The sequence below is a fragment of the Coffea eugenioides genome, unplaced genomic scaffold (genome assembly GCF_003713205.1).
Source record: "Coffea eugenioides isolate CCC68of unplaced genomic scaffold, Ceug_1.0 ScVebR1_3594;HRSCAF=4952, whole genome shotgun sequence".
Classification (NCBI taxonomy): Eukaryota; Viridiplantae; Streptophyta; class Magnoliopsida; order Gentianales; family Rubiaceae; genus Coffea; species Coffea eugenioides.
The window spans coordinates 17,422-29,375 of NW_020864186.1; the positions used below are offsets into that span (position 1 = coordinate 17,422).

Here is an 11,954-nt window from a genome sequence, read left to right on the forward strand (position 1 = left end):
GTGAAAAGTTGGGTTTTAAGAAATATTGTCAAAATTCTTTAAATCCTCAATTTAAAATGTTCCTAGAACCACTCTTAGACGAACACTTAAAAATATTTATAATCAAGGAAAAAAAGAGGTAATTCAATTATTCTCAAATTTAGATAGTTGTGTATCTATATGTTCCGATATTTGGAGTGACCATTGGCAAGTATATTCTTATATGGCCATAACTTGTCATTGGATTGATAATGAGTGGAACACACAAAAAAGAGTGCATAGCTTTTCGTATTTTTGATGAATCTCACAATGCTCTAAATATTTTTAAAATGATTAGTATTATTTTGGGAGAATATGGTCTCTGTAAAAGAGTTTTTTCAATTGGTTTTGATAGTGCATCCGCAAATACCGCTTCTATTGGAGAGTTGCGAGATCTTTGCCAACCTGGATTAGGTGTAAATTTTTTCATATTAGATGTGCATGCCATATTTTAAATTTAGCCGTACAAGATGGTTTACGAGCACTTGAAAATCATATAAAACCTATTAGAAAAGCAATTTCTTATTTATGGTCACACCCTAAATTAATGAAAAAGTGGAGCACTTTTTGTAAAGTCAATGGAAAAAATCCAAAAAGATTTTCAAGAGATGTTGCTACTCGTTGGAATTCAACATTTGAATTACTCAAAGAATCACACAATTATAGTGAATTATTATGTGCATTCTTTGCAACTAACATGACCGAATTATTGTTGCATGAAAATAATTGGATTGTTTGTAATAAAATTTTAGAAATTTTATTAGTTTTTAATGATGCTACTCTTTTTTTTTTTTTTTTTTTTTTTCGCAAACCCCGTGAACGGGGAAGGGATGCCAGCCCCAAATATTATTGCCAATCAAAAGATCAAAACAAACCTCAAAGTCAAAAAACACCAGAAAGGGGTGTCACCACCCCAAAAAATCAAAGCCTACGCGGGACACATAGAACCTAAGAACCTAACCCTCCTTATCAAACCATCGAACACCTGGCACCCCCCGTGCGTCCAGCACGATAGTGGCCCGAACAATTGCCGGCACTTGGTGAATATGATCATAAATGCAAATGCCACTTGCCCCAACAGCTGCTAATCTATCCGCCGAGGAGTTAGCCTCACGGAAAATATGTGAAACTGTGGCCGAGAAACCCTCCAGGAGACCCCTAATTTTCCGCAAGATATTACATAATGGCCACTTAGCACTTGCCCCCGACACTACCAATTGCACCAACGCCTTGGAATCGACTTCTACCACCGAGGGACGCAAACCCCTCTGCAAACACAAATTGAGACCAAAAAGCAACACCAAGCTTTCCGCTGACAACACATCCTGCTCCCCGAATTCCTTATAAAACACAAAAATCAGTTTCCCTTGACTATCCCGCAGCAACCCACCACCCGAGGCCCTCCCCTGGTTCACACTAGCGTCCGAATTGAGTTTAAGCACCCCAGGAGGCGGTTTCACCCAGGCAATCGCACGAGGGGTCCTCCTCCGAGGCACCGCACGCCATGTAACGCTCCTGATTCCTTGCTAACCAGAGAAACCAGCACACAACCACTGGCATAAACACCCGAATATGATTCTTTGAAGATGACGGAGAAGTGAGATACCAAGCAACAAAAACCGATGCCATACTCCAGCAATTCTGCAGCTGAAAACCAAAACGGCCAGACACCCTCCGCCACACTTCCGATGCGACCGGACCCGTGAGGAAAACATGAAGCAGCGCCTCCTCTTCCAGATAACAACACCCACATCTAGAGGGTAAGGCCAGCCCCCGCGACCGCAACGCCACATCCAGAGGAAGGGCATTACGCACCACTCGCCAAGCCAAAAAGGACATTTTTGCTGGTAGGACCGAAGGCCATAATAATGAATGAACCAAGGAGTGATGCCGCCTTCCCCGAAACACCTCCCACGCCGACTTGACCGAAAAGCACCCCGACGGTGAAGGCAACCAGACCATTCTATCTTTCTGAGCTAAGTCAAAGGGTATATCTATAATTGCACGAACAACAAACTCCGGGACCCACCGAGCAAGACGCCGCTCATCCCATCCCCCCAAAGTAAGAAACTCCGAGACAAGAAAATGAGGCCTCTCCAAACTAACCACAACCTGCTGTAAGGGCTCATGAAACACCCACCTGTCCTTCCAAAAATCCACCAAACCTTCCCCTAAGCTCCATCTAATGTGCGGCTCAACCAGAGGACCAATCGCCTCAAGACGCCGCCACGTAGCTGTAGCCCGCATTGCCGACACTTCCGACGGATGACTCCCTTTGACGTACTTGGCCTGCATGAAAGCAGCCCAGATGGAATCTCCAAGCCTAAACCGCCACCATAATTTTGCTGAGAACGCCCGTGCCATGTCCTTGAAGGATCTAAACCCAAGACCCCCTTCGTCATAGGGAAAACATAACTTATCCCAGGAAGACCAATGAATGCGCCTCTCCCCTTGATGATCCCAAAGAAAGGAATTACAGATCCTGCCTAACCGAGAGAGAACCGCCTTGGGAGGATCCAACACCTGAAGTAGATACATAGGCAACGACGCAAGGACATGCCGTGCTAAGACGAGTTTACCCCCAAAGGATAGCAACTTAGTACTCCAGTGACCCAGGCGGGCCCGCATTTTGGACACAATATCATCAAACAAGACACTCCGCTGCCGGCCTTTATAAATTGGTGCCCCCAAATAGGTGAATGGAAATGACTGACGGTGAAAACCCAAAATGCTATGCACCACCTCCTCCTGCTGTGAAGTAGCCCCTGACGGCAAGAAAAAGGAGCTCTTACTGCTATTTACCCTTTGACCAGAGGCCTCCTGGTACGCCGTAAGAAACCCCTTGATTGCAGACAGGCACTCCTCCGAGCATCTTGTAAAAATTAGCATGTCATCCGCAAAAGCGAGGTAAGGCACCGGAGTCGCTGACGAAACAAACAACCTGCCCGGCTGATTAACCAGAAGATGATGCACCCCTCGGCCTAGAAACTCGGCAATTAAAACAAAAAGGGCAGGCGACACCGGGTCACCCTGTCGAAGCCCCCTTGAGGACTTAAAAAAACCCGCAGCCTCCCCATTGACCAAAATTGAGAACCAATTGTTAGACACCAGACGAAAAATGATGTCTACCACATGTTCCTCAAAACCAAACTTCCGCAGCATAAACAAAAGAAAAGACCACTCGACCCTGTCATACGCCTTTTCCATATCCAACTTCAACATGAGATTCGGGTGCCTCAATCGCCGATCTAAATCAGCCACCAACTCCTGCGTGAGAAGAATGTTGTCCGTGATTCCACGGCCTGGTACAAAGCCAGTCTGCCAGGGGTCCACTAAGGCAGGAAGCACCCTACCCAACTGATCAGAAACGATCTTAGAAATAATCTTTGAGCAGACGTTGCACAAACTGATTGGTCTAAAGTCCTTCCATTGCGTGGCGCCCGTAACCTTAGGAAGGAGAAGAATAGAAGTGCTAGTAAAACTCCTAGGTAAACGCAAACCCTGGAAGAAAGCCTGTACTGCGTCCAACAAATCAGACTTGATGATATCCCAACAAGCCTGGTAAAATCCAGCGCCAAACCCATCAGGGCCCGGAGCACTATCTGCTTGTAACGCAAAAACCACCCCCTTCAATTCTTCCATGTCCGGTGGCGCACTTAACATGGCGTTGTCCGCAGCAGCCAGATGTGGGAGCGTAAAAGGAAACCCCGGAGCCTGCCATCCATGTTGTTCGGAGGCTAGCAAAGAGGCAAAGAAATCCACTGCTGAATGCTTGATGTCCTGGATATCCTCCACCCATGTTCCCGACTGATCTTTAATGCGAGCCACAAAATTAAAATTGCGACGCTGCCGGCATCGCGAATGGAAAAATGCCGTATTAGCATCCCCCACCTGCAACCAACGGATGCCCGCCTTCTGTCTCCAATACTCACACTCCCATGCCAGGCTCCTCGCATGAACCGCCTTGGCCTCCTCTAGCGCTGATCTGGAACCCGAGTCCCTCCGGATGTCATATTGCGCCTCCCGTTGTTTCAGATCAACCTCAGCCTCTCTGACCCTGTTAAAAATATTGCCAAACACCTGGACATTCCATCCCCGCAGGCAACCCTTAACTGCCCGCAGTTTTTGAACAAATTTCGTCATACCGTCACCCTCCACGGGTATCGCCCAACCCTGCTGAACCACTTCCAAGAAACCGGAGTGCCTCCGCCAGACATTTAGAAATTTAAATGGCCGTTTGATAGAACCCCCATTCTGGCAACTGATCAACAGTGGAGCATGATCCGAGCGACCTCTGCACAAGTGTGAGACATGAGAGAACTCATACCCACCAGCCCAATCCTGATTCATTAAGGCCCTATCCAAGCGTTGCCACATCCTACCATTCGTCCATGTGAATACAGTACCATCGAAAGGCACCTCCGTCAAACCACAATTGCCAATTGAATCATTAAATTCTTCCATGTTTCTTTCATTGGCCGGAGAACCTCCTGCGCGCTCCTCCCTACTGGAGATGACATTGAAGTCCCCTGCCAGTAACCAGGGCCCAACAACTTCCCCTGCCAAAGCACCCATTGCTGCCCACAGATCTCTCCGCCCCACCCTAGTACACCGAGCATATACTGCCGAGAACTGAATAGAGCACCCCGAGGAGAAGGTGACGTGCATATGAAGGAGTTGCTCTGCCAGTTCCTTGAAATTCAACGTCATGTCATTGTACCAAAAAACCCACACCTTATTATTCAATGCTCCCAGAGAACTATCAAACCCAAGTAACCGTCGGACCACCTCAAGTTGAGGAGTATCCGACAAAGGTTCCAGCAACACCAGCAACCTTATCTTATTAGTTTTGCAAATCTTATTTAAATATCTAAGCGAATCCTTGCGGGAAGCCCCCCGGATATTCCAAACCACAGACTTAAAGGGACTTAACATGAGACCGTAAAGAATAAGGATTCTGCGATTGGAGATTTACCTGATTAAGATGTGCCTTAGCAGACCGTCCCCCTTTCCTCGAAGCTGCTGGCTGGCCATGCTTCGGGACCTCCTGCTGCTTCACTTTCTCCACCCCATCCTGTTCATGGCCCTCACCTGGCTCCCCGACTTGACGTTGAAGCAACTGCCTGTGAAACTGGTTTAACTGCTCCCTCGACACCAGTTCCCCCGGTTTGTCCCCGTCCGAGCAAAGACGCCTATGCCTCTGACTGGGTGTCCGCGCATGACTCGCCGACCTGGACAGGTCACGCTCAAAATCCTGCACCTCCATACCCGACAGTGAGTGCAGCACCGCGAAGGAATTAGAGGACACCACAACCACCTCATCATTCTGCCCACACTCCCTCCCCTCCCCACCACAATCCTTCCCCTCTTCCTTGCCATGTTCCACCCCGAGTGCCCTTTCTGACGCAGCAGCAAACGCCTGTGCGGCTACCACAGTCCCAGCAGTCGCCACACTCCCAAGCGCAACATCAGTCACGGACGTGGTACCAATGTCAGCCTGTGGGGACCCCTTTAAGTCCCCCATGTCCGAGCGCGCAGCCTCCTCAGGTGCAATAGAGACGTCAATACCCCCTTCACTGGCCTGGCCAGGAACCAAAACCCCAACAGTGAGCTGGGGCGACGCCACCTGAGTAATGAAAACCTCCGGCTGCGGGAGGTCACAACCTGGTCGACTCTTAGGCCGATAAACGTCCATTGCCTTCCCTGCCTTCATGAACAAATTTTTGGATGGTTTGAGATCCGGATTCTTCTTATGACAGTCCCCTTCTGCATGACCAAATCGGGTACAAAACCCACAAAACTGCGGCCAGCTTTCGTACTCCACTTCCTGCCAGAAACCCTCCTGGTCCTCCCCAATCCAGATACGGTTTGGAGGTTGCTTGGATACATCCATCTCAACCAGTACTCTTGCTACCGACGGCCGTCGGAGCGCTAATGTCGCTGAATCGATCTTCAGACACCTCCCCAGCAAACCTGACGTGCGCGGAGTATACATATACAATTAAGCTCATCCTAATCAAGTTTTACATTTATAAACTCCTAAATACCCCACACGCGATTTATCGCAAGTATACGAATCGTGAGCGAGTATAGGGTATTAAGGGTCGATCCCACAAGGAAGATTGCAATTACCGGTACTACTAAAGCTTCTCTATTATTTAGACTATCAATGAATTATAACAAATTAAACCTACTGAAATTATACAAGAAAATAACAAATGAAAGCTCCTTAGGTTGTGGTATCCCTAACTACTCATGCAAGTGTTATATTTGGATCATTGAATACTACATCTAGGCTAATTATGGTGTAATTTCCTTATGCATTTGAATCCTACTTTCGTAGTGAATCAATTATACTCATAACTAATCCATACCTATTTTCATGGTTATGAAATTAGCTACAAGTTCATTTCTTCAATGAAATTACATGAAATGAATCACTAAAAACCACATAAGTGCACCTCTACTTTCGTGAGTGTACTCCCTATGTTTAGCACTTCTTGAACTAGTGTTAAATCTCAATTTTCATTGCAGAAACAACACCTTAGATAATCACAATTAATGGTACCAGATTAATCATGATTTAAAGAGCCAAAGTGCTAAATAACTTGCTCAAATCATAGCAGTCAAATAACCAAATAATAAACACTAACAATTATAGAAAGTTCAACCAAACCCAAGGTATAAACTTTAGAAATACATATTAAACACAAAATCCAGAACTTGTATATTAACTAAACTTGGAATCAAATACAAAAGATAAAGAATTTGGAAGGAATACAACCCTTGTCACATGAGCTTTCTTCCTTGCCTTCTTCATCCTCCATCTTCATCCTAATCTAGATAATAAACAAGAATGGAAAAGCTACACTACTCTATACTAAGCTAAACTAACACTAGGGAGATGAAAGAGCTACATTTTTGCAGCTTCAAGCTTTCTCCCGTAGCTCACTCTCTATTTTCTGCTATGGACTCCAATCTCTCTTACAATGAATTTTGCTATTTTTTTATGATGAAAATGGTCAAGGAATGAAGCTTTACACTTTCTCCTTACAGCTGGTAATGTCTCTCACATGTCTAGCATCCCATGTGAGTTGGTGGGAGTGAAATTGAGTTTTACGCGTACAGAGCAGCCTTTTCTGACCGCAATCCGGCCAGAAATCCGGCCTTAAATCCGGCCAAATTCCGGCCGGATTGATACAGTGACCATTTGGTCACTTCTGGTTCAATTTCCAGCTCTGCTCCGATTTTGCATCAACTTCCACTGAACTTTTCTTGATGATAAAAGCTGATTTAGCTCTTGACCAAAACATGAAACTTGTAGCCCTTTTAGTTAGCTTTCCAATGCATCAAGAATCACCTCATTTGGATCTGTGTAGGCTGAGAAATGACCAAAATACCCTTACCTGCTTATTGCCCTGTTCCAGTTTCGACCAGTAGAAATTTGCTATTGTAATTCGGCATTTTGACCTGGAAAACCTTCAAACTGGATTTAGATGTCTTCACCAAAGTTGTAGATCTATCTCTTATCTTCAAATTGGTTCAAGAATCATCTTAATCCGATCACTGTAGCTTAAGTTATAGCCGAAATACGAAAATGCATCAAAACTGTCAAAATACACAAAATCCAAGTAAAAAGTGATAAAAACCTCATTTAATCACTTAAAAACATTTATTCACCAATTATAGCCAAAATAATTCATTTTCTTCCAATAATATAACAAAAGTGACTAAAAATAATATAAAATATCATACAATTATTACGTAAATTAGTCACTTATCAAACTCCCCCACACTTAAATCATTGCTTGTCCTCAAGCAATTCACACATAATCAAATGCAATGATTCAAGAGGTGAAACAATATATGCACTTTGTCCAATTTAATTCCTCAAGACTTGGAAAATAATCATTATACAATTATTCAATTTACACTAAATACTCATAATATCAAATAAAGGAAAGATAATTATACCCTAAATTCAACAAGTTAAACTTAATCTCTTACCCTAACTTAATTTTACAAATAAGCAAATCACATAGTCAATTTATAGCCTTCCTCCTCCTATAATCATCTTTTTCTCAAAATTCTATAACTAAGAGGGATTTATTCATACTAATTTTTACTTAAATAGTGAAAATGCCTTTTTACGCGAACATCGACACTTTTAGGTGAAGATCCCCGGTTACTCAACATTTCACTTATTCAAGTTGCTATGCATACTCTTAATTCAAGTACCTTTTTACGCGAATGTCGACATTTGTAGATGCCAACCCCCGGTTACTCGGTAGGTGAATCATTGGAGTAGAACAATTTTTATTTACTTTCTTTTATTTTCTTTTTTTCTCTTCTTTTTTTTTTTATTTTATTATTTTTTTATTATTTTTTTTATTTTTCCCTCATAGAAAAAATATATAAAAATAATCACAGGAGGAGTATAACCTTTATCGACTATATCAATTACTTACTTGCAAAATTAAGTAAAGAGAAGAAATCTCATTAAACATGTAAAATTATAGGCATAATTTTCCTCACTTTATCCAATATACTTTCTAAAATGTAAAAATCCTAATTGCATAATAATCATTTTCAAGTTAAATGAGGACTAAACTTTCCAAAATACATATAAAGTTTCAACAATTGGAAGAATTAAACACTTAAGGTTGGAACAATTAGCCCTTTTTGAATGAAAATGCAAAAATTTGAAGAACTTTTGGGCCATAGTGAAATATTGGAAAAGATTTTAGAAAAATTTTGACAGAGTTTCTCCTTATAAATGGATGAAAACTCCCTGCCAACAAACCCAATTTCAAGCAATTATCCACATGGCAAGCATTTCAAACACAATTCCAACATTTCTAAGCATTTAAATCCACAAAATATCATCACCTAGCAAGTAAATGCAAGTTCAATACTTTCCTCCCCCACACTTAAACTTCACATTGTCCTCAATGTGAAAAAAGGAAAATAAATAAAGAGTAAAAGAAAATACTGCTCAATTGAACTTGCGCAATCCGAATCCATGTCCAAGTGATGAATTTCCAACTTTTAGTAGTCCGAATCACTATCATCACAATAGAGATAAAGATCACTTGGATTAGTTCACAAAAAAGAAATAAAGAAAATCACTAAAAACATCACAAATACTACAGAAAAGAAAAAAAAACATTTCTGCAAGACGAGCACTCCCTCAAGTAGTCGCTTGGTCAGGTGACGATGGTGGAGTCGGAGGAGCTTCAATACCCAGCTTGGTCTCGATGCGACGAAGACGCTCGGAATTCCGCTTATTCTCTTGGCGGCTTTTCTTTACCTCAGCCTCGACACAAAGCAGCTTGTCCATTATCTTCTTGAAAAACGACCGAGTGTCTTGAGGTGAGGTTGGAGGCCGTGAGGAAGACGGTTCATTTGAGACCGGCGGGGTAGTTGTCTCAACCCCTTGAGCCCCTTCAATTCGTTCAATTTCAACTTCCTCCTCTTGCCTAATGTCCCCTTGAGCACCTCCTTGAGTTGAAGGACCACCGCCGTCTTTACTCTTCAAAATGAACCTGCAAAAATCCAATGTAAAGACGTCCTTCTTCTTGAGACCTGTAGGGAAAGCGTTAGAAAAATCCACTCCAACCCTTTGAAACTCGAAGGTCAAGAACCGAGGATACGGGAAAGCATGTTTGATGTCGTTACTGCGAACCACAGCCCACATGTGGTTGGTGATAATGCTTCCCAATGGAATGCCTTGGATGTTTCCTAAGCCATGCTTCATTTTATCCAAGAAATAGATGTCACTTGTGCGCGCCTCATTGGTTCCACTTGCCCTCGGAATGATATTGGCGGCAAATAGGTAAATAAGGAGACGTTGCGACTCCGGAAATGATGAAGTCAATACCGAATATCGCCCCGTCGTTCGAGTAGCCTTGTACTCAACCCCCAAACGTACAAGTGCCTCTAGCATGTTCCAAGAGTCCAAATCATTGGGTTTGAAGGCTTTCTTCAAATCTACCTTGCGCCCCACATCCGAAACATGAAGATAGCGCTCCAAATCAGCTCTATGGACTCGAACTTTTCTCCCTCGCACTGTACTAGTAATCACCTCCGTGTCGTAGTGAAAAACCTTCTTGTCCTCCACATTTGCATAGAATTCTCGGACAAGCTCCTCATAATAGAAGTTTGGGATGTTAAAGAAATTTTCCCATCCCAATTTGGCAAAGGAGGCCTTGAGATGGTAGACCTCCTCGGCATCCGAGGTGACATCCTTTTCCACCAATACCTTAGCTCCCCTCCTAGCATTGTACCAAGCTTCATTTTCGGCGGAGGTGAAGCGCGACTTATCATAAGGGACTTCCTCCTCTTGGTCCCCTTGTGCATCTTGTTCCTCTTGTTGTTGAGTATCCTCTCCAGATGATGGCTCGTCCTCAAGCTGTAGACGTCTACTTGCTTTTCTTTTCAAGCGCGGTTGTCTAGACGTCGAAGCTTCTCCTCTCTTGTTAGGAGGAGGAGATTTCACTGCACCTTTCTTAGTGCGAGCCATTGTACCTAATTAAAATTATTAAATGTTAACTTCATTTAATAGGTACATTGCTAAGTAAAGATAATGAAAACTCATTCACTTTTACCTCTTTATCTTTAATTAGCCAATCTTATCAACTTACTCACATAATAATTAGCAATTAACTTCACAAGCAAGACTTTACAATTGATTATCAACAACAAATGCTTCTTTCATTTTTTTCCAAATAAAACACTTAAGCATAAAATGTCCAAATAGGTAGAGAAAGCAATTAAACAATCACACAACTTATTCCCAACTTAATGACCTAAATAAGCATAATGAAATGCTAAAAAGCACCTTAACCATGAGTTTAGACTTAAAAAGGTCATTAATTCAACTTTAATCAAATTTTCTAGAATAAACATGCCAAAAATCAAAGGATAAGCTAATTAAGCCTAAATTTAGCATGTAAATATCCTAGACCAATCCATTACTCTCATACAATTTTCTTCAATCCAATTGCCCCAAAAAAAAAAAAAAATTAGCTAATAATGATCAAATCAAAGTAATCCTCAAGATTAGCTTAAAATTGCTAAATTCACCAAATAATCTCAAACCCATGAGTTAAACATCACCAATAATCATCAATAAGCTCAATAACATCATAAAAAGCATCAAACTTCACAAAATGAAAAAAAATTCGAAATTGCCCAAAAATAGGAAAAAGTGAAAATTGACAAAATTCAAATGATAACATTTGGTGAAGATTTGTTACCTCAAACTTGTTGGTAGATGATTAATGGTGCAAATGGTGAAGAAACCCCCAAAAATTTCACTCCAATTTGAACCCAAATGAAGAGTTCAAAAATTTGAAACCCTTGTTCTTCTCAAGCTCAAATCCGAATTAGAACTTGTTTTTGAAGGAATTTAAGCTATGGAATCAACTCACAAGGAAAAGAGAAATGTTTTGGTGTATTTAGTTTGGAGATTGGATGGTGAAAAGAGGGTTTTTAGGAGTAGTGTGTGTTCAAGGTGTGAGTGTGTGTGGAGGTTGAAGAAAGGAGGAAGAAAAGAAATGAGGGAATCCGCGCGGATTCCCTTTAGTGCGCAAAACCGGCCAGAATCCGGCCAGTTTCCGGCCGGATATTCGGCCGGATTATCGGCCGGATACTGGCCAGTAGCCACAAATTTTTTTTTTTTTTTTTCGATTTTTCCTCTCAATCCGGCCTTTAATCCGGCCTAAATTTGGCCGGATTGTTGGCCGGATTGCTACAGTGCCCCCTTTCTTCTTTTTTTTTTTTTTTTTTTTTTAACTCTGCATATCCGGCCAGAAACTGGCCGGATTTCCTGCCGGATTAACGGCCGGATATGAGGCAGTAGCTCCGAAAATTTGATTTTTTCTTCCCCTGATAATCCGGCCATGAATCCGGCCAGTTTATGGCCGGATTTGAGG

General features: G+C 42.4%; 2 protein-coding genes across 2 annotated transcripts; both read right to left on the minus strand.

Moving 5' to 3' along the window:
• Positions 1–1,452: 1,452 nt before the first annotated feature.
• On the minus strand, positions 1,453–6,013 carry LOC113758064. The gene is made up of 2 exons (XM_027301097.1): positions 4,994–6,013; positions 1,453–4,857 (listed from the first exon to the last, which is right to left on the minus strand). Exons 1-2 carry the CDS (start codon positions 6,011–6,013, stop codon positions 1,453–1,455), a joined length of 4,425 nt encoding a protein of 1,474 aa, XP_027156898.1.
• Positions 6,014–9,208: 3,195 nt separating this feature from the next.
• LOC113758065 lies at positions 9,209–11,341 on the minus strand. The gene is made up of 2 exons (XM_027301098.1): positions 11,277–11,341; positions 9,209–10,545 (listed from the first exon to the last, which is right to left on the minus strand). Exon 2 carries the CDS (start codon positions 10,538–10,540, stop codon positions 9,209–9,211), a length of 1,332 nt encoding a protein of 443 aa, XP_027156899.1. The 5' UTR covers positions 10,541–10,545; positions 11,277–11,341.
• Between the last annotated feature and the right edge of the window lie 613 nt (positions 11,342–11,954).

What these genes read in the sequence shown, in the direction of transcription:
- LOC113758065 (XM_027301098.1), bottom strand. Translation starts at nt 10,540, where the DNA reads ATGGCTCGCACTAAGAAAGGTGCAGTGAAATCTCCTCCTCCTAACAAG.
- LOC113758064 (XM_027301097.1), bottom strand. Translation starts at nt 6,013, where the DNA reads ATGTATACTCCGCGCACGTCAGGTTTGCTGGGGAGGTGTCTGAAGATC. An exon ending in CTAAGGCACATCTTAATCAG is followed by an intron (nt 4,858 to 4,993) that starts GTAAATCTCCAA and finishes AAAACTAATAAG; the next exon opens with ATAAGGTTGCTGGTGTTGCT.